Source organism: Bombyx mori, chromosome 24 (assembly GCF_030269925.1).
Source record: "Bombyx mori chromosome 24, ASM3026992v2".
NCBI classification, from domain to species: Eukaryota; Metazoa; Arthropoda; class Insecta; order Lepidoptera; family Bombycidae; genus Bombyx; species Bombyx mori.
Genome location: NC_085130.1, coordinates 11,181,997 through 11,204,882, shown reverse-complemented (window position 1 = coordinate 11,204,882; position 22,886 = coordinate 11,181,997). Strand labels below are relative to the sequence as shown.

Here is a 22,886-nt window from a genome sequence, read left to right as displayed (position 1 = left end):
ATGTCGTATCGACTATAAAAGCGTTGCAGAGACGTTGTTTTGAATGTTTCAAGTTAAATAGAGTTGCTAATCTATAGTTCGATAAATTTTTATTTGTAATCCCGAACCCCAGCATGTAACAATATTAAGGAAGACATGAGAACCTCACAGTGAACTTTGGATATCGTAAGGCGCCTAAAGGTATACCACCAGCCTGCCATTTCCGGCTTTTTGTTGTTGCTTAGATGGGTGGACGAGCTTACAGCCCACCTGGTGTTAAGTGGTTACTGGAGTTACCCGTGCGGACTCACAAGAGGTCCTACCACCAGTAAAATTAGGCTTGAACAATTCGGCTTCAAGAGTGAAAGACAACATTATCCTGACCCCCCCCCCCCTTACAACCTAGCACGGTAACGGACGCGCACGCACCATTTCCTGCACGAGCGAGCGCATCGGCGCGACGTATATCATCTTGAAGTCGTTGACATTGACAGTGCCGTCGTCGTTGACGTGCTTGCCGACCTCGCGAAGCACGCACAGCAGCGCCACGTTGGTCTTGCCGGCCCCGGTGGGCGCGCACACCAGCAGATTCTCGTCCGACTCCAGCGCCGGCTTCGATATGCGGCTCTGTTCAGTTACGATACGGTATTAAAACAAAAATACGCGTAGACTGATTAAAAACTAATTTAGTAAAAGACAATGCGTCAAACGAACATGCCGATAAGTTTACGCTTCATTAAAAAAACAACAGCTGGTTTCGTGCCATTTTAAATTAGTTAATGACATGCGTCACATGTAAATTACTTGCTTAGTCTGATATAAATTAATTTATGAATTACTTCCTCGATAAAGGAACTTTTTTTATTGCTTAAATGGGTGAACGAGCTCACCTGGTGTTGTTAAGTGATTACTGGAGCCCTTAGACATCAACATAGTAAGTATGACCCACGCTGAGACATGAGACCTAAATCTCAGTTTTACAGTATATCAGCTGCCCCGTCCTTCAAACAGGGCATAGTCGTGGTACCTCCCACGTGCAGGCCCATAAGACGCCCTACCACCATTAGTTACGCAAACGATTCATTTCATATTAATTAGCCGGTAGGCAGGCAACGGCTTGGCTCTTCCCCTGGCATTGCTGAAGTCCATGGGCGACGGTAACCACTCAACATCAGGTGGACCGTATAAAAAAAATATCGGTTGGGTACAGTCGGTTTACTGACGATAGTTGAACGTGACAACGTCATAAGAAAATACTGATGGAATGGTTTCATTTTTCGAAAGAAAATTTTAATTTTATTTGTTTGATAGATATTTTGTATGGACAATTGACACCACATTCGCTTTTCACTGAAACATGTAAATGTATTATTGTATAGCAGCTGTCCACGCGGATGCATCGCTCACTCAAGTAGGAGAGAGACAGATCTCGAACGCTGCCGAACGCGGAGGCCGATTGTGCCTTATTGTCACTCGTTGCGCGCTTTCGCTTGCACTTCAAGCCTTAAATGAAACGCCTCAGAGCGAGGTAACGCCGCATGAGTCATGTTTTTTCGTGCGTGCAGCGGGCTCCATCGAATTATAAGATGTTGTCACGTCAACAAAATTTGTAGTCGACGCTGCCTGTCGCTCCCTCAGGCCTCCACGCCATCACCTGTATTCTATTCAGGGTCTTGAATCCCTCGAACGCTGGCTGGACGTATTTGGGCAGCTTCTCGATCGGCACTAGTGTCTCGTTTTCTTCAAACGGCTTCGGTTTCAGAGCCGGCACGTGGACTTCTTCGTAACCTGGAATTGAAACACAAAACACAAGTACTTAACAAATGCCTGAAACCGTGAACCAAACCTAGGCCCGATGTTGACCACACTAAGTGCTAGACCAACTAAACCAGTGATCGGCAAACTTATTAGCCAAAGAGCCAAATGTGCATATTAAAACGATTTCAAAAAATTTGAGAGCCAAATCTGTTTGTAAATGTAGTAAACATTTATCATAATTTTAGAGATTCATTAAATCATGATGAAATGTTAATACAAAAGGACAAACCCGAAATCCATACAAACTTGGGCCTGGCGTTACAGTGCTAGAATTTGGGCATAAGTTACAATACCTAAGAAGGTTTCATGAGCCCAATTTTCAGGTCTCCCAGCAATGGCCAAATTGGTAAAATCAGACAATGTTTACATTTTAGGTTATGTTTATTGTTCGAGATATTTTAATAAAAACGATATTTTTAAGGCTGTTTCCTACTAAAGATGAGTAATTTTTTACGAAACCTGTTGCAGCAACAGGTTGCTTTAAAATAAAAATGGAACCTGTTACGAGAAATCGCGCGTTAGGTTGTTTACGAAAACGAACGAAAGCCAAAAATTAAAAACAACGTGATGCGAAACGCGCTGCGCACGAAATTATTTTTTTAAGGGGTTTTATGACCTGGTAACTAAGACCTTTAGGTCAGTCTTATTTTAATTTTAATGAAAACTTTTTTATATGAAAAACTATATTTATATGATAACTTTTTTATATAAAATATAAATCATTACGTGCTCCCATATTATCTCATCACATTTCATTTCATTTTATTTCATGCCTTTTTTATTTTTATTTTTTATTGCTTAGATACCCATCGACGAGCTCACAGCCCACCTGATGTTAAGTGGTTACTGGAGCTCATAGACATCTACGACGTAAATGCGCCACCCACCTTGAGATATAATTTCTAAGGTCTCAGTATAGTAACAACGGCTGCTTCACCCTTCAAACTGAAACGCATTACTGCTTTACGGCAAAATCCAAAATATCTTCAGTTGGCAACATTAAAGATAACATAACACGATTTGATACATTTGTGTTTTTCTATGGCATAGTCACATTCATATAAAAATGCAAAACTACCCTTTCATGCTATATTTAATGTTGTCAGTTGGAGATATTTTGAATTGCCGCCATTGTAAGTAGTTCTGTCACGATTCGATGGCCATACTCTATTTACATTGATTAAAATACCTATAAAAACAGTCATTTATCCTAAAGCAAAAGAGTATTAATAATTTTTTACACTTGATTTCCACTAAATCGATCCTATTTTATGGATGTTCTAATTCTAATCCACACGTTTGTGGAGCTAGTTACGTATATTGAAATAAGTGTTGCAGATGTTTACAAAGATTGTTTAAAACAAAAAATTGAATTCAACTTATTTTCTACACTTGGCCATTGTCAATGAAGCTAAGATTTCAATAGGTTAATCAAGCAAAATAGACGAATTTTTTGGTACATATCCCATTCGTGTAACGCTTAGGCCCAAAATGGGGTTTCTCCTTTACAGCCATTTTTAAATAAACTCATATAAAAATCAATTTTCAATAATGTACATATTGTTTGTGTTAACATTTCATTTATAATAATGCAATAAGAATTATTGAATATAAAAAAGATATATTTTTCTTGAATTATTTCAAGAAAAATGTATTTATATACATTTTTTGGTAATAAATTATGAATGAAAATCATAAAATAAATGCTATATTGAATACTGCTTCGATTAATATATATGTATAATAATCGATATTAGTCAGGGGTGTTGATATTAAATGACCGTATACTATTAACCGGGTTTTTCATCCACAGCCAGATAATATTAGAGGCCGGGCAAGCCCCTGGGATATTTATGCCAAAGCCACACTGTCACAACTAACCAATTCATCATTGTGAAAACGAACCAGTCTATCAAATAAGTGACCACAGACAGCTCAGAGAGGTGTCAATGAGACAAACTAGTTTCCAGCTATACAAGCCTCTGTACTAACCTTTCCGCTGCTTCCTGAATGAACCCGGTGGCAGCTGGCACCTCTTGTTGGCCATGAAGTGCGATCCAGCCGCGAACACCAGGTCCTCGAGCTGCACCACCTTCCTAGAACCCGCTACCTGCCCAGATGTAGAGCTGCTCTCGGCTTCAGATTTGTGCCTCTTTCGAGGGGCCTCAGAGTGAGTATCCATTTTCTGCAATAGAATGGTTGTGGCTGGTCAAAACGCCAAGACAATATAAATAAATTAAAAATCGGACAGCGGGTACACAATATGATTGAGACACCGACCTCACGTCTCAAGTATGTTGTGGAACTCACATCGTAATGGCTATGGGCTCTGGTAGCCTCATCACTGTGGACCATGAGCTCGTTCAGAAATATAACAAATAAAAAGCAATAAATCTAGAATTTTAAAAATAATTATCATCTAAATCAATAATTTCAGCATGGATATCTTCCGTAACCGTTGAACAAACAACTATTAAGTTATGTTCAAGTACCTTAACAGTAAGCAATTGCAAATGATATTATAGATAAGTTACGATAAAAAAAACAACACAAATAATTATTATTTTGTGTCAATGTAAACCTTGCTGGTGTGTGGTATTCTTTAGGTAAATACAACGAGTACCTGAGAAATGGGAGAGTGCTGAAAACCCTTACCTCATCATCTCCATTGCCGGTCTCCAATTGCGCGAGGATCTTCTGCAGGTGAGGCTGCCGGGACATCTCCTCACGTATCGACACGCGCTCGCTCTCCGACTGGGAGGACGCCAGCTTCGTGCAATACAGGACTGTGGACAACATCCATACTCATCATCATCTTGGCCTATAGCTGTCCACGGTCTCTCCAATCGATCTAACTATACTATACTGAGACCTTAGAACTTATATCTCAAGGTGGGTGGTGCATTTACGCTGTAGATGTCTATGGGCTCCAGTAACCACATAACACCAGGCGGGCTGTGAGCTCGTCCACCCATCTAAGCAATAAAAAAAAGGAAAGTTTTTCAATACGTAAAATGTTATTTTTTTCTCAAACCGGGAGTGCTGCTAACACGAACCCTAGCAAGAGCAGTGCTTCGCAGAATCTGCGACCGGATCGGAAACGCGACCCACTGAGAAGATCCGACGAGAAACTCAGTGGGCTGTGTCTGTGGGTTAATTCACTCGACGGTGACCGGTGACCGGTGCTTGTGGTCCCTAAAAGCACCGTTAATGGATCGGGAGGATCCGTAATGACGTGTTAAGGAAGCGAAAATAGGGCAGGTTGCTAGTTTATATATATAAAAATGAATTGCTGTTCGTTAGTCTCGCTAAAACTCTAGAACGGCTGGAACGATTTGGTTAATTTTGGTCTTGAATTGTTTGTGGAAGTCCAGAGAAGGTTTAAAAGGTAGATAAATATGAAAATGCTCGGAATTAAATAAAAATAACAATTTTGTTTTCCCTTTAATCTGTCCCCCGTCGGACGGATTCCGTTTGTTTGTTTTAAGTTTATTTTATACAAAAGTTTAGGTCTTTTATTTATAGATTGAGGTACTACGAAGTCTGCCGGATCAGCTAGTTACATATAAAACTAATCTGATTCATAAAGTATCAGTAATTACGGTCGCATTTCGATCGCTGCACAAAATGAAACTCACTCATGAACCTGTACTTGTTCAATATCTTGACGAAGTCGAAGCAGTCGTAACCGAGCAGCAGGACCAGCCTGTTCTCCAGGTCTCTGTCGTCGGCAGCCTCGGCGAGCGCCTTCAGCACGTCCGTGGATTTCGCCTGGACAACACAACAAATAAACTGATAACCAAACTTCATAGAAAATTACTAATATCACTGAATTTATAAATATATTCTTCTTTCAACCGATAAGTAAACCACAATATTTATTTTTTTCTAATGTAATACGTACTTAAAAAACTTTCACGATTGACTTCCACAGTGAAGGAATAACATCGTGTAATAAAAATCAAAGCCCGCAAAATTATAATTTGCGTAATTACTGGTGGTAGGACCTCTTGTGAGTACGCGCGGGTAGGTACCACCGCCCTGCCTATTTCTGCGGTGAAGCAGTAATGCGTTTCGGTTTGAATCTTAGAACTTATATCTCAAGGTTGGTGGCGCATTTACGTTGTAGATGTCTATGGGCTCCAGTAACCACTTAACACCAGGTGGGCTGTGAGCTCGTCCACCCATCTAAGCAATAAAAAAAATGAAAAAATGTTATTGCATGAAGCGATTCTTATCCACATGATGGTTACCTGGAAAAGATTGCGCTTAGCAATAAGACAGCCCATTGTACTTTGGTTTTCAGTGTATTGCAATTGTGTTTAATTTGGCGTGCAAGAAAGCACATTCTCTCTCTTTGTCTCTCTTACTGTCTTAGTACCAAAAAAAATGTGTTGTTTTAATATTTAGCCTAAACTCTTACAGATCTCATATAATTGTTAATACCACGACAATCGTGTGTCATCAGCCCATAGTCAACTTAGGCTCTCTCTGCTCATGAGCCTGGCTCATACAATCTCTGTGTTCATCTCATTACTTGGTTGCTTTAAGCCATGCATGTAACCTACCCTCAAGTTCAATATTATATTTTCCTCTTGCACCTACCCTCAAGTTCAATATTATATTTCCCTCTTGCACCTACCCTCAAGTTCAATATTATATTTTCCTCTTGCACCTACCCTCAAGTTCAATATTATATTTCCCTCTTGCACCTACCCTCAAGTTCAATATTATATTTCCCTCTTGCACCTACCCTCAAGTTCAATATTATATTTTCCTCTTGCACCTACCCTCAAGTTCAATATTATATTTTCCTCTTGCACCTACCCTCAAGTTCAATGTTATATTTTTCTCTTGCACCTAGCCTGAAGTTCAATATTATATTGTTCTCTTGCACCTATCCTGAAGTTCAATATTATATTTTCCTCTTGCACCTACCCTCAAGTTCATGATGAAGCCCTGGCCTATTTTATCTTACCTGAGACAGCATAGCGTCAGGAAAATGTCTGGACAGTCGTCTCTGCAGCCAGTAAGCATCTATATCCATCGGATGCAGAGACTGTGAGTGGCGTTTGTTAATTTGCTCCTCGCTCAGCTGGAAACATATAAATATTATTATTATAATTTAGTTCTTTGTTTTGATTTTATGTGATATACTGTATTGATAATTGAGACTTTCATCACTCAACACTGTGTTCTTTTAGCATAAATTTTTATATAATACTAGCTGACCCGGCAGACTTCGTAGTGCCTCAATCGATAAATAAAAGACTTAAACTTTTGTATAACTTAAAACAAAAGGAATCCATCCGACGGGGGACCCACCTAAGGAAAAGCAATATTGTAATTTTTATTTAATTCTGAGCATTTTCATATTTATCTACATTTTAAACCTTTTCTGGACTTCCACAAATAATTCAAGACCAAAATCAGCCAAATCGGTCCAGCCGTTCTCGAGTTTTAGCGAGACTAACGAACAGCAATTCATTTTTATGTTTATATATATAATAATACACCTTAACACACTTATGTGCTCTGCTACCTAGTACCCACTTAATATTAGATAGGTCCCGAGCTTCAGCTCCCAGTTATATTAGACATACAAACTATGGTTCGTCTGCAAACAAGAGTACAAAACAGTCATCAGTGGACTGGCTCATTGAAGGATGATAGACCAGAACCAGATTCTTATTAACACACAGACATCCTTAATCAAAATGTTTCAATTCAATTTTTTAAGGAAAACATTCATTTTACATATTATTGAATACATATTAGTGAAGTGAAGAAATATTAGTGAAGTTATTATTTAACAGTAAAATATAAAAATACTTTTAAGCGAGATTTTATTGGGATTTTCTGAAAATGCGGAAATTACATTGATTTGTTTTAATTTTGCTTCAATTATTTTATTATAAATTCGATATTCGTAAATATAAGTTTACAATAAATAGTGCCTCAGAGATTGGTCTTTACCCAATAGCTGTTCGCGACGGACATAAATAAATGCAGCTTAATAGATATTGTTCGCGACGGACATAGATAGTGTTAAAAATAGTTATAGAAAATGTCCGTAATAAATAGTTGTGTTAAAAAATAGTTAAAATAGAGAATAAATAGTTATAATAGAGAATGTCCGTAATGAATAAATAAAGAATAGCCAAATAGACAGTATGCTAAAATAAGTTAGCATAAAAAAGTAAATAGAAATGTTGTAGGCTAAAAATAAGTAAGATTGTAAATATTTATTTTGTAAATAAAGATTGGTCCTCGTGGTCTTTAATTTGGCGTGGGAACGCAGGAGCGAGTCACAATACGGGCGAGCACTAATAGAGCGACCGGGCAAACAATAGGCGAGCGAGGCGGCCGAGAGAACAATAGACGCCCACCGTGCTCGGACTCATAATAGCGCTGGCCGAGTGCGTGTGGGCGACCATAAATAAGGGGCCTACCTCGCTGCAAATTCTGAACTCACAGTTGTGCTCGACAGTGTAGTGACCGTGAATACATCGTGCTTACAATTCAGTAGTGCGGACGTGCCGATCCGTTGGTCGCTTGCGATTTGCGTCTCGGAGTCCATTTTTGTGCGCTAAAGTGTTGTAACCGCGAACCCACCCTTTACCAACTGCCTTTTTCAAGGCAAAACCAATCGCTACGATCAGGCTTCCTGTGGCACTCACAGGCTAGCGATTTCCTAACCCTTCCCAAAACAACAGTCTTTTTCAAGACTAGACCCCCGCTCGCGATTCTGCCTGCTGTAGCACTATACAGCCCGAGCGGGTTCCTTTCCTTTTCCCCGCCGATTGCCGTTTTCACGGCATAGGCATTCCCCCCCCCTGCTCCTTGCTGTCCTGCAGCACAGGGGGGTTACAAATCCTATCCGGGGCCTCGCCTTTCGGCGAGTTCAACAAAAGTCCCGGGGCCGCCCCCCCCGGGCAAGAAGACCGAAGATGAGCGAAGATTTTGTGTGTGACAGTGAAAGTGCTAGGGACATTGTCGGGTTCCTCCGGGATAGGTACCCGTCAATTAGGGCCGAGTATCTCAGCTATAGGGCCGCTCGTGGCAATCCCTCCCCCCCCGCGTCCGTCGCCGCGTTTCTCAACCGTGCCTCGGAGGCACGCCGCGCGCCCCCCGCCGCCGCGTCAAGTTCGAGCGCACGTTCCCACGATGCGGCTCACATAGCGCCTAACGCTACCCCCACCCCCGCGCCCGCGTCGTTTACGTCATCGCGCGCTTCGTCCGTCGCGACCTCGATCGTTTCGAGTTCAGGCTCCGATACCGAATCGGAGATGGATTTCGAATCCGCGTCAAGCCCTCAGCCTGGAACTTCGGATGGGTTCCAAACCGTAACGCGCGGCAAAAAGCGTACTCGCGCCGTGGAGTCCCGGAGCTCCACGACGAAACAGACTAAATCCGCGACCGCCTCCCACCCGCAGGTAGTCGTGACACCGGAGTCGGACTCCGCTCGCCGCGTAACCCCGCCGCCGCGTCCCAAGCCCGCGCCCGCTCCTAAAGTAGCTGCCCCGCCCCCGCTGATACTTCAAGAGAAGACAGCGTGGAATCGCGTGTCCCTGGCCCTTCAGGCCAACAAAATTAATTACACCCATGCGCGTAACGTCGCGCATGGGATTCAGATAAAGGTCGCAACGCCGGGCGACCATAGGGCCCTCTCAGCATACCTCCGAAAGGAGAACATAGGTTTTCACACCTATGCTCTTCAGGAGGACCGCGAGCTCCGCGTAGTAATACGCGGAGTCCCTAAGGAGCTAGAAATAGACTACATTAAGGAGGATCTGACCGCTCAGGCCCTCCCGATAGTTAGTGTGCACCGGATGCACAGCGGGCGGGGCAAACAGCCCTATAATATGATACTCGTGGCGTTAGAACCCACCCCGGAGGCCAAAAAGAAGATCGCATGTCTCACGACAATTTGCGGCCTATCCGGGATCTCGATCGAAGCCCCCCACAAGCGTGGCACTCCCGGGCAGTGCTACAGGTGCCAACTCTATGGCCACTCGGCGCGTAATTGCCACGCGCGCCCCCGCTGCGTGAAATGCCTCGGCGATCACGCTACGTTAGATTGCGTTAGAGATAGGGAAACCGCGACCGAACCTCCCAGCTGTGTCCTATGCCTTAAGCAAGGGCACCCCGCGAACTACCGTGGATGTCCCACGGCTCCGCGAAAACACCCAACTCCGCGAACCGTCGGCCCAAAGACTTCGGCACCTTCAGTGCCGAAACCCGCCTTCGTGCCGGCTGCAGTTCCCACGGTCTCGGCGTGGAAAAAGCCGCTGCCGTATACGAAGGCGGGAACGGAAACCGCACCCCCGCCCCCGCTCGTGACACGCCCCGCGCCCCAGCCCCTGCTCGCACCTCGCCCCGCGCCCGCGTTCCGTCCCCCGCAACCCTCTGCCGTCAACGACTTCGCGCTCGTGCGCGACTTCGTCACCGCGGTCAACTTCGACCGTCTGCGATCGTTCGCAGACGCGATACGAAGGTCGGTAACCCCCGAACAGCGGCTCGCGGCCGCTTTCGATCATATGGACGTCTACGAGTCCGTGTCCCGCACGTTATAAAAATCTTTACCGGTAACCAATGGCGCAAAAAGGTAGAGAAAAACCGTATTCCCTTACGTTAGCATTCTATAATGCTAACGGACTCGCGCGGCAACGCGATCAAATTTTTGAATTCCTCCGCGACAATCTTGTAGATATTCTATTAGTGCAGGAAACCTGTCTGAAGCCCTCGCGTCGTGACCCGAAAGTCGCGAATTACGTCATGGTTAGGAATGACAGACTCACCGCCTCCAAAGGCGGGACTGCCATTTACTATAGGCGGGCCCTGCACGTTGTCCCTCTCGATACTCCCTCGCTCTCACATATCGAGGCGTCAGTGTGCCGTATCTCGCTGACGGGACACCAGCCGATCGTCATCGCATCCGTTTATCTCCCCCCGGACAAGCCCCTCCTGAGCAGTGACATCGAGTCACTGTTCGGCATGGGAGACTCTGTCATCCTGGCAGGCGATTTAAATTGCCACCACACTAGGTGGAACTGCCATCGTACAAACGTTAACGGTAGGCGTCTCGACGCGTTTATAGACGACCTCACCTTTGAAATAGTCGGTCCCCCAACTCCAACATGTTATCCGTATAACATCGCGCTCCGTCCGAGCACTATAGACCTGGCATTGCTTAGGAACGTAACTCTGCGCTTGCGTTCCATCGAAGCAATGTCAGAGCTCGACTCAGACCACCGACCTGTCGTTATGCAGCTCGGTCGCCCTCACAACCCAGTCACTGTTACGAAGACCATGGTGGATTGGAATAAGCTGGGCACGTGCCTAGCCGACGCCGCTCCGCCAATCCTCCCTTACGGCCCGGATTCGAATCCATCCCCCGAGGACACCGTCGAATCCATAAACATCATTACCGATCACATCTCTTCCGCGATCATTAGATCTTCTAAAGAAGTCGATGTGGAGGACAGCTTCCACCGCATCAGACTGTCCCCCGATCTTAGGAATCTCTTAAGAGTTAGGAACGCGGCAATCCGGGCCTACGATCGTCTTCCCACGCATTCAAACCGGATTCAGATGCGTCGTCTACAACGCGAAGTCCACTCCCGCTTAAGCGACGCGCGTAACGATAATTGGCATAGTTATTTAGAACAACTCGCGCCCTCCCACCAAGCATACTGGCGACTAGCTAGGACTCTCAAATCCGAAACTACCGCTACTATGCCTCCCCTCTTACGCCCTTCAGGCCAACCACCGGCATTCGATGACGATGACAAGGCTGAGCTGCTGGCCGATGCACTGCAAGAGCAGTGCACCACCAGCACTCAACAGGCGGACCCCGAACACACCGAGTTAGTCGACAGGGAGGTCGAGCGCAGAGCTTCCCTGCCGCCCTCGGACGCGTTACCCCCCATTACCACGGACGAAGTTAGAGACGCGATCCTCAACCTCCAACCTAGGAAGGCACCAGGCTCCGACGGCATCCACAACCGCGCGCTAAAATTTTTGCCAGTCCAACTGATAGCAATGTTGGCTACAATTTTAAATGCCGCTATGACGCACTGCATCTTTCCCGCAGTGTGGAAAGAAGCGGACGTTATCGGTATACATAAGCCGGGCAAACCGACAAACGAAACCTCTAGTTACCGTCCGATTAGTCTCCTCTCGACGATAGGAAAAATCTACGAACGGCTCCTTAGGAAACGCCTCTGGGATTTTGTTACCGCGAACAAAATTCTCATAGACGAACAGTTCGGATTCCGCTCTAAACACTCGTGCGTACAACAAGTGCACCGCCTCACGGAGCACATTCTGATAGGACTTAATAGGCGTAAACAAATCCCGACCGGCGCCCTCTTCTTCGACATCGCGAAGGCGTTCGACAAAGTCTGGCACAACGGTTTAATTTATAAACTGTACAACATGGGAGTGCCAGACAGACTCGTGCTCATCATACGAGACTTCTTGTCGAACCGTTCGTTTCGATATCGAGTAGAGGGAACTCGTTCTCGTCCCCGTCAACTGACCGCCGGAGTCCCGCAAGGCTCCGCGCTCTCCCCGTTATTATTTAGTTTGTATATCAATGATATACCCCGGTCTCCGGAGACCCATCTAGCGCTCTTCGCCGATGACACGGCTATCTACTACTCGTGTAGGAAGATGTCGCTGCTTCATCGGCGACTCCAGATCGCAGTAGCCACCATGGGACAGTGGTTCCGGAAGTGGCGAATAGACATCAACCCCACGAAAAGCGCAGCGGTGCTCTTCAAAAGGGGTCGCCCTCCGAACATCACTTCGAGCATCCCACTCCGTAGTAGGCGCGCAAACACCTCCGCCGTTAGTCCCATCACTCTCTTTGGCCAGCCCATACCGTGGGTCTCGAAGGTCAAATATCTAGGCGTCACCCTCGACAGAGGGATGACATTCCGTCCCCATATAAAAACGGTACGCGACCGCGCCGCGTTTATTCTAGGACGACTCTATCCAAAGCTTTGTAGTCGAAGCAAACTGTCCCTCCATAATAAGGTAACTCTCTACAAAACTTGTATACGCCCCGTCATGACGTATGCAAGCGTAGTGTTCACTCACGCAGCCCGCACCAACTTGAAATCCCTTCAGGTTATTCAATCACGATTCTGCAGGATAGCCGTCGGAGCGCCTTGGTTCCTTAGGAATGTGGATCTCCACGACGACTTGGAGCTCGACTCTTTTAGTAAGTATCTACAGTCGGCATCGCTGCGCCATTTTGAGAAGGCGGCACGACATGAGAACCCTCTCATCGTAGCCGCTGGAAATTACATACCCGACCCAGTAGACCGAATGGTAAACCGTCGACGTCGCCCAAAGCACGTCATTACGGATTCTCCTGATCCATTAACGGTGCTTTTAGGCACCACAAGCACCGGTCACCGTCCTCGTCGAACCCGTCGCTTGCGACGAAGGGCTCGACGAGCGAACTAACCCATAGACACAGCCCACTGAGTTTCTCGCCGGATCTTCTCAGTGGGTCGCGTTTCCGATCCGGTGGTAGATTCAGCGAAGCACTGCTCTTGCTAGGGTCAGTGTTAGCAACTCTCCGGTTGAGCCCCGCGAGCTCACCTACTAACGTTAGGGTGAAGCTGAAGTAGCCTCTCAAGGCTATCAGCATAGGTAGGGAAAAAAAAAAAGCTGCAAATTCAGTTCGAGACAGCGAGCCGGCGAGTCAAGACCTCTCCAGAAGAAGAGGAGAGCGCCAACCGAACAAGAAGAGACTCGCTCCTACGCCCTGCGCCGGTCAAGCCACGAGGACCGTGTGAACGCCATACTTGAAGCCTTCGTTATTTTCCTCGAACCAATCCCAGCACCCGTTCCGCGACAGCCACTGCGGCAATACTCGAGCCACCACGTCGCCGCGAGTAAGAAGTCTAAAAATCACACGTGGTGGCCGAAACCTGAGCGGTGGCCGTCCGGAATATTGGTCCTTCGAGAGCCGGATTCATTTGAGGAAGATCGAAGAAAATTGAAGATTGAAGATTGAAGAAATGGTGCTCACACGGTCCGAGAAGATGAGGTCGTCACGCCTTGACCGGCCCGGCAACGAAGCTGTCTCGGGCTCAACATCACAAGACGCACAGCAACGAGCTGTGTCGGCCGCGCCGCGTTCGGGAGTGACGGAGGGACCGCCACCGATGGCGGCAACCTCCTCCCAGTCAACCGCGCCGCGTTCGGGAGTGACGCAGGGACCGCCACCGATGGCGGCACCCTCCTCCCAAGTGGAAAAGTGTCCGGGAGTGCCGCGGGGCTCACAAGCGATGCCCCCCTCCCGCCAAATATTGCCTACGCAATACTCGCCGGCGTCGCCAACGGGACCGAACAGCGGGGTCTGTCGTCGAGTGGTCAGACCTCCCAGCACCGCGACACCGGCAACAACTTCAGGCGACGCAGCAACGGAGAGCGTCGTATCCGCGAGCCAGAACAGAAAGGAGTCAGCGCTCACGGCCAATCAAATTGTACACGGGTCCCACATCACGGACGCCGCTGCCAAAATCTCGACGACAGAAGAAGGCTCCACACTCCGCGACGGGATGGCGCCACCAGTACGAGGATCTTCAAGAAAGTCGAGTCAACAGTCACAACGGCTGTTGCTTATGGCGCGCCTCAAAGAAGAGCATCTTCGCGCCAAGGAAGAACAAGCCCGACTCCGAGCAGAGCTCGCCGCCGCCCGCATCTCAACATTAGAAGCCGAAGCGCTCGTTGAAGAGGAGGAAGATGCGCGCACAACACTCACGGAGGACGAGAACGAGCAATCGCAGCGCATCGATACATGGCTCAGTCAGCAACGATCGATCGCGCTACACGGAGTCGAAGAAAGAGTAATGCAGCCAACACACGGATCACCAGCCACCATCGAGCAACCGCAACTGGAACTTCCCGCACCAATAGAACAGCTGAAGCTACCGGCCCCTGCCGCGGCACCGATTGCCGCACCTGTCGCACCGAAGAGCGACATTGCCGAACTAGCAGCTGCCATCGCGACGGCCGCCCGCCAAGCCAGGCCCGGACCATCGCATCGGTACTACGGGGAGCTTCCAGTGTACAGTGGATCGCATCAAGAATGGCTCTCCTTCAAGGTCGCCTACGCCGAATCAGCGGACAGCTTCAGCGCCGCAGAGAACACTGCGAGACTTCGGCGTACGTTAAGAGGAAGAGCAAGAGAAGCGGTCGAAAACTTGTTGCTGCACTACACCGAGCCCGCCGAGATCATGCGGACTCTAGAATCGCGCTTCGGACGTCCAGAAGCAATCGCCGCAACGGAGCTGGAACGACTGCGCGCGCTGCCACGCTGCACGGACACACCGAGGGACATCTGCGTATTTGCAAATAAGGTGAACAACGTCGTCGCCGCTCTGAGGGCCCTCGACCGCGTACATTACATGTACAACCCGGAGCTCACCAACATCACATCAGAGAAGCTGCCGTCCACTCTACGCCACCGCTGGTTCGAATTCTCAGCGACTCAACCGGCGGGAGAACCGGACCTCGTCAAGCTGTCGCGCTTCTTACAGCGCGAGGCGGACCTGTGCAGCCCATACGCACAGCCGGAACCAGAGACGAGAGTGGAGAACACCAGCGGTCGGCGGAAGATGGTGAACACGCCTCAGAGGACGCACACCACGCAAGCGAAGGAAGAGAGGAAATGCGCAGCATGTCAGAAGCCGGGGCACATCCCACAAGATTGTCCCGAATTCAAGAGAGCAGCCGTCAGCGAGCGCTGGGATACGGCGAAGCGCGAAAATTTGTGTTTCCGGTGCCTACGGTTCCGGTCCCGGGGACACGTATGCAAAAAGAAGAAGTGCGGCGTCGACAGCTGTGAACGCACGCACCACGAGCTGTTGCATAAGAAACCAGCATGGCAGAAGCCGAAGGAAAAAGAAGAGGCGGTCACCTCGACGTGGGCCGCAAGAAGTGCGACAGCCTACCTGAAGATGGCGCCAATTACTGTTATCGGACCGGCGGGAGAAGCAGATACATGGGCCCTGCTGGACGACGGGTCAACGATCTCGCTGATCGACGAAGACTTCGCGAGACGAGTCGGCGCCAAAGGACCGATTGAACCCCTCTTCATCACTGCCATCGGAGACAACAAGATAGACGCAACACGCTCACGACGCGTCCCGCTGAAGCTATGCGGACGCACGGGGGAACCGCAAGAACTGAACCTACGGACAGTCAACGGCTTAAAATTAACACCACAGCGACTGAACATCGAAGTCCTCGCGTCGTGCCATCACCTCACCGACCTAAGCCATCACTTCAAAACGAGCTACGCCTCGCCGAAGATACTGATCGGCCAAGACAACTGGCACCTGCTGGTGACGGAGGAGATGCGGACGGGACGACGCGATCAACCAGTGGCGTCTCGTACTCCGCTCGGGTGGGTCGTGCACGGAGCACACCCGGGAGGCAAGAGACAGCGCGTCAACTTCGTGGCAACGCGACGACGGCCGACGCGAACATGGACGAAGCCCTCAGGCACTACTTCGCGATCGAGGGACTCACCGTCGCCGCCAAGACACCGAAGAATGACCCAGACGAGCGCGCACTGAAGATCCTGCGAGAGACCACTCAACAGCGACCCGACGGCCGCTACGAGACCGCACTGCTGTGGCGTGAGGAGAGCCTGAAGATGCCCAACAATTTGGAAGCCGCACTAAATCGCCTGACGTCCGTAGAAAAGAAACTGGAGAAGGATCCAAATTTGAAAGAGCGCTACAAGCAACAAATGGACGCACTGGTAGCGAAAGGATACGCCGAAGTAACTCCTTCGACGGGTACGAAGAAGCGAACCCGGTACTTGCCACACTTCGACGTAACACATCCAATGAAGCAGGAGAAGCCTCGCATCGTGCACGACGCCGACGCGAAAAATAGAGGGAAGAAGCCCAAACGACTTCCTGCTCACCGACCCGGACCTGCTGCAGTCGTTGCCCGGAGCGATGATGCGCTTCAGGCAGCACGCCGTCGCCGTCTCCGCGGACATCACGGAGATGTTTATACAGATAGGCGTCCGAAGCGAGGACCGCGACGCGCTCCGGTACTTGTGGAGGGAGGACCCTTCACAAGAGCCCATAGAATACCGGATGAGGTCCATCATCTTCGGCGCGACAAGCGCACCTGCAACCGCCATCTGCGTGAAGAACTGACTGCAGTACCCGGACGCTGCCGACCTCAAGCTCCACACATACGTGGACACCAACAAGTACGCCCACGACGCCGCGTTGTACTGGCGCGTGGAGACGCCCGACGGGGAGACGAGGACCTCCCTCGCCAAAGCCCGAGTCGCACCCATGAAGCCAACATCGACACCGCGCCTCGAGCTACAAGCCGACGTGATGGGAAGCCGCATAGCCGCGGCCGTCACGGGAAAACATTATAGAAAACCAGACACGAGTGTTCTGGACCGACAGCGCCACCATAGAAGAGAACAGCACTGTGGAGGAATGGCGCTGGGTCCCCACAAGAGAGAATGTCGCCGACGACGCCACAAGGGAGATACCCGTCGGCTTTGAAGGAAACCACCGCTGGTTCATAGGCCCGGAATACCTAAGACGGCATCCGGATGATTGGCCCGTACAACGAACTGCAAAAGGGCAGAAGAGACGGGCGAAGAGAAGTGCGCAACGCTCGCCGTGAGCAGAGAGAGCCTCGGTGAAGCGATCCCGGACCCAAGACGCTTTTCAAAATGGGAAAAGTACCTGCGTGCAACGGGGCGAATACTGCAATTCGTCAGCCTATGCCGCAGGAGTCGCGAGCGCACTCATTACAAGAGGACCAGACGGAACCCGCGCTCGGACCCGACGTGGGAGAAAAACAGAAAGAAGACGACTTCGAAGACCCCGCTGAACACACCGCGGACGCCAGAGCAAGCAGTCATTCAATGGAAGACTTTAGACGCCGACACGCTTCGACGCGCCGAGACGCTCATTTGGCAACAGAGCCAGCGGGCGGCCTTCGAGGAAGAGATTTTGACGCTCCAGCGAGGGAAACAAATATCCCCAGCGAGCCGACTGCGAAACTTGTCCGTAACTTACGCGGACGGGATATTGAAAATAAACGGACGCATCGGCAACATAGAGGGAGCTGACGTCATCACCTCGCCTCTCGTGCTAGACGGATCCCGACGCGAAACGAGACTGATGATAGACTTCATCCATAGAAAGATGCACCACGCCGGAACCGAAGCTACGATCGCCGAGTGCCGACAGTCGTACTGGGTCTTACGCCTACGCCCAGTGACACGGAGCGTGATCCACAACTGCCTTCCGTGTCGTATCCGCAAGGACACTCCACCGCGTCCAGCCACAGGCGACCACCCACCGAGCAGACTGGCACACCATCGGCGACCATTCACATACGTGGGCCTCGATTACTTCGGGCCCTATCAAGTCACCACCGGCAGAAGCACCCAGAAGCACTACGTGGCCATCTTCACATGTCTCACGTGCGGTACATTTAGAACCGGCAGCGAGCCTCAGCACGGACTCAGCGGTGATGGCACTCCGGCGCATGATCGCGCGCCGGGGAGCCCCGACGGAGATATGGAGCGACAACGGCACCAATTTACGGGGTGCCGACAAGGAGCTGCGCCAAGCTTTGGACAAGGCGACCGAGCATGAAGCAAGCTTAAGGCTTACACAATGGCGCTTCATCCCACTGGGCGCGCCTTTCATGGGCGGCGCCTGGGAGAGAATGGTGCGGGCGGTAAAGGCCGCGCTCTCGGCCACGGAGCAGCCGAGGCACCCGACGCCCGAAATATTTCACACTCTGCTAGCTGAAGCAGAATTCACCGTGAACAGCCGACCTTTCACTCACGTATCGGTGAGCGCCGACGATCCCGACCCTCTGACACCGAACCACTTCCTGCTGGGAGGCCCGGCGCGAGTCCCCGTGCCGGGCAAGTTTGACGACGCCGACCTCATAGGGCGCGCACACTGGCGCGCAGCTCAACGTCTGGCAGATGTGTTCTGGAGTCGCTGGCTCCGGGAGTACCTGCCCGACCTGCAGAACCGGCGGGAGCCCCACAGCCGCGGGCCCGCCCTGAAGATAGGCGACGTCGTGATAATAGCAGACGGAACGCTCCCACGGAACACCTGGCCACGAGGGATCATCCAGGAGGTTTACCCGGGGGCCGACGGCATCACACGAGTGGTCGACGTGCGCACCGCCGGCGGTATCCTGCGACGCCCGGCAAAGAAGATCATCGTGCTGCCCACGATGTCCGCCGCTCACCAAGGAGGATGCAGCGACGTGAACGACGCTGCACGGCGGGAGGATGTTCGCGACGGACATAAATAAATGCAGCTTAATAGATATTGTTCGCGACGGACATAGATAGTGTTAAAAATAGTTATAGAAAATGTCCGTAATAAATAGTTGTGTTAAAAAATAGTTAAAATAGAGAATAAATAGTTATAATAGAGAATGTCCGTAATGAATAAATAAAGAATAGCCAAATAGACAGTATGCTAAAATAAGTTAGCATAAAAAAGTAAATAGAAATGTTGTAGGCTAAAAATAAGTAAGATTGTAAATATTTATTTTGTAAATAAAGATTGGTCCTCGTGGTCTTTAATTTGGCGTGGGAACGCAGGAGCGAGTCACAATACGGGCGAGCACTAATAGAGCGACCGGGCAAACAATAGGCGAGCGAGGCGGCCGAGAGAACAATAGACGCCCACCGTGCTCGGACTCATAATAGCGCTGGCCGAGTGCGTGTGGGCGACCATAAATAAGGGGCCTACCTCGCTGCAAATTCAGTTCGAGACAGCGAGCCGGCGAGTCAAGACCTCTCCAGAAGAAGAGGAGAGCGCCAACCGAACAAGAAGAGACTCGCTCCTACGCCCTGCGCCGGTCAAGCCACGAGGACCGTGTGAACGCCATACTTGAAGACTTCGTTATTTTCCTCGAACCAATCCCAGCACCCGTTCCGCGACAGCCACTGCGGCAATACTCGAGCCACCACGTCGCCGCGAGTAAGAAGTCTAAAAATCACACGTGGTGGCCGAAACCTGAGCGGTGGCCGTCCGGAATAATAGCATTTAAAGGTTTTGACATTTGTTTTAGCATTTAAAGGTTTTGACATTTGTTTTTGATTCAGTCAAGAGACCGGCACGCTTTTTCGTTCATTTTGTTACAGTAAACCCCTACTGCTAGGAACTTAGTTCCGATAAAGCCCGGAATCAAAATACTTATTCATTAAGCTTCATCCTTCATCCTAAACATGCAATTTAAATCATGCAAAAATCAAACAGTGTATAAATAGGTGTGTTCAATCAAACATTTTAACGGTTAACGTATATATCAATTTTAAAAGCCAAATAAAAATCGGTCTACAATATAAACTTACATTAGTGTGAATGGCATTCCTCTTCCCCTCTGTATCACTGTCCTCTTCTCCGCTGGATTCTTTTTCTTTCTCATTCTCTGACCCTTCACCATCTTCTTTATCTTCTTCTCTTACCTGAATAAAAGTCAAATTGGTAAGATTGAAACACAAACAATGTAAACATTTCATAGAAAATATTTGACATATTTTTTTTATTGCTTTGTGGGCTCACAGCCCACCTGGTGTTAAGTGGTTACTGGAGCCCATAGACATTTACAACCCAATGCGCCACCCACCTTGAGATATAAGTTCTAAGATCTCAGTATAGTTACAACGGCTACCCCACCCTTCAAGCCGAAATGCATTACTGCTTCACGGCAGAAATAGGCAGGGCGGTGGTACCTACCCGTGCGGACTCATATGAGGTCCTACCACCAATAAGACATTAAAATACACAAGTTGATTACTCTAATTAATACAAAATTTAGAAACTATATGCACTTTTAACAAAAAGTCAGGATTGTGCACTTTTAAAAGTGTATTGAAGGCAACTTTTTGCTTGTATAATGTCTGGAAAAGTCCACATGTGCAGGAGAACTGTCACAAAAGTTAACATTCCTGTTCTGGCTCTTACGTAGCAGCATTCTACATGAGAACAAATCTGCAGCACCAAACAAGGGTGTGTGGCGTCAACTACAGTATTTTAGAATTTAATCTTCCTACGTTATACAAGTGCATATAATTTCTATTATATATCTAAATAGTATTACCTCCCCATATGCATCTTCATCATCTTCCTCAGAGGACTCTTCAAACTGCACATTGATGCCGTATGTCTCGTCTATTTCGGTGTTGCTCTCTGTTGCCGTGGTCATGTTGAAGTCTGTTATTTTCTTGCCTGTCAAGGTTAGGAATTAGTTTTATTACCAGAGATGCATTATGGGACAGTTCAATAATACAATTAGTAAGCAGTGAATATAATTAAATAGAGTAGAAGTCATTTGAACCACTTCACTATTGTGTACAGTTTGTTAATGTTTTTCTTTTTAAAGAAGATAACTATGTTATAGCATTGTCGTAACTTTTAAGGTTTAAACCTTATCACTATAGCACTGTTAATAGCCTTTTCGAGTATTCATTAGAAGAAACGGAACTTTAGTCTTTCTAGTCTAGCTACTGTTACCTTAAATTCATCTCCAATACAAACATTATCTCGTCAATACTTCTAATTTCATTTTACCCCATATCTAGAAGACTATTCTAGGTCCACTTTTTAGTATAGTACTTACCTAAATTGACAAGTAAAGCAAATCTCTCGTCTGGTATGGAACCGAGGAGCATCTCAATTTCCTTCTTCTTCTCTGGATCTTTCAATTTATCGTTCTTTAGAACTAAGAGTACCTGTAATAGTAAATTAGTTTATTGCTGATAAGATATATTGTGAACCCTCCTGAGTATGAGTCACTATCCCGCTTTAGGAGCAAAGCTATTATAAGTTCAGGTTCGAAAGTCGTGGTGGTGGAAGAAGTTAATCTATGAGTCATTGAGAGGTGTCTTCATTACCCAATATTTTTTACTACTACAATTATTATATTATAGTAAATAATAACATTAGTATCCATATCGTTTACAATTTTCTATGATATAGGAGGATATATAATATTGTCTCACCTCATCACAAGCGCCGCATAATATATCCCTTGGCTGGTCTCCGAGAGAGCTCTGCATGAACGCAAGCAGTAGTTCATAGGTATGTCTAGTGTGTTGGGCTCTGGGACGGTATAGAACGCCTGGAGCATCATCAGCCCAAGCCACACGACTGGATTTTGATTTAGAGAGTTCGTAGGAGGCTTCATCACGTTTTTGACGCCTATAAAAATATTGGTATTGCAATCACATTATTTAATTTATTGATATGCAGATATTATCTAGAATATAAATTTAAGTCTTATCATCACTGTTACTGATTAAACATACTGAATTTAAGTCCAATAATATGGACTTTTACAGCAGAATTTCACATTTTCAAGACAAAATGCAAATTATTCTGTTCATAATTCTGTGTTGCCATCCTATGTATTTGTGCTGTAAAAATATAATTCATTGAAACCTAACTGAGAAATATTAATGTTAAAGTAGGAGGCGGCATACATAATGTGACGTCTATTGATGCCGATAACCGTTACCACCAAGTGTATTTATTATAAGTTTCTATTCTATTTACTGTTAAATGAACTGTAAATAGAACAGAAGGCAATAAATAGAAGGGATTCTTTTAAAACAAAATGAGCCCCAACAAGACCCTTTCGTTCAATGAAACATACTTAGCCTTTCTCTCCTCAGCTTTATCTGGTTTAGTGCGTTGAGCTCGATCACCCATCTTAGTTCCTGTGAGCTTTCCAGACAGCGACAAAACTTCACCGGTCGCTTCATCTCGACCACGTCTCTCTATTAACCTTACATCAGCTTGCAGTACAAGATTCGAGTTCTGCGAGAAAAAATTGTTGGTTCAGACTTATGGTGCAACATCTCAGATACATACAGTATTTGAAGGAATTAAATCTGTATTTTCTTAAAGTTGATTGCTCGGGAACTATAGGACATGTTTAGAATGTATCATTCGTATGTATTGTATGAATTTTTATGTATCGTCATAACCTACATTTTATCATTTGTCGCATTTATTTGTTATTGTCTACAGCGTTAT

General features: G+C 47.7%; 2 protein-coding genes across 2 annotated transcripts in view; one reads left to right on the top strand and one right to left on the bottom strand.

Annotated features, from left to right (window-relative positions):
• The window catches only part of LOC134201268 (uncharacterized), a 395,935-nt gene that overhangs the window by 13,837 nt on the left and 359,212 nt on the right, over window positions 1-22,886 (top strand). The gene's annotated exons all lie outside the window — the stretch shown is intronic.
• Window positions 1-22,886, bottom strand: part of LOC101736137 (U5 small nuclear ribonucleoprotein 200 kDa helicase) — a 67,135-nt gene that overhangs the window by 43,766 nt on the left and 483 nt on the right. The window contains exons 2-12 of the mRNA XM_038019719.2: window positions 22,504-22,667; window positions 21,851-22,049; window positions 21,469-21,580; window positions 20,950-21,077; window positions 20,201-20,314; window positions 6,776-6,892; window positions 5,436-5,568; window positions 4,453-4,583; window positions 3,790-3,982; window positions 1,634-1,767; window positions 409-606 (exon numbers count right to left, since the gene is read on the bottom strand). Of these exons, the coding sequence (XP_037875647.1) occupies window positions 409-606; window positions 1,634-1,767; window positions 3,790-3,982; window positions 4,453-4,583; window positions 5,436-5,568; window positions 6,776-6,892; window positions 20,201-20,314; window positions 20,950-21,077; window positions 21,469-21,580; window positions 21,851-22,049; window positions 22,504-22,667 (1,623 nt within the window). The remainder of the gene's footprint in view (window positions 1-408; window positions 607-1,633; window positions 1,768-3,789; window positions 3,983-4,452; window positions 4,584-5,435; window positions 5,569-6,775; window positions 6,893-20,200; window positions 20,315-20,949; window positions 21,078-21,468; window positions 21,581-21,850; window positions 22,050-22,503; window positions 22,668-22,886) is intronic.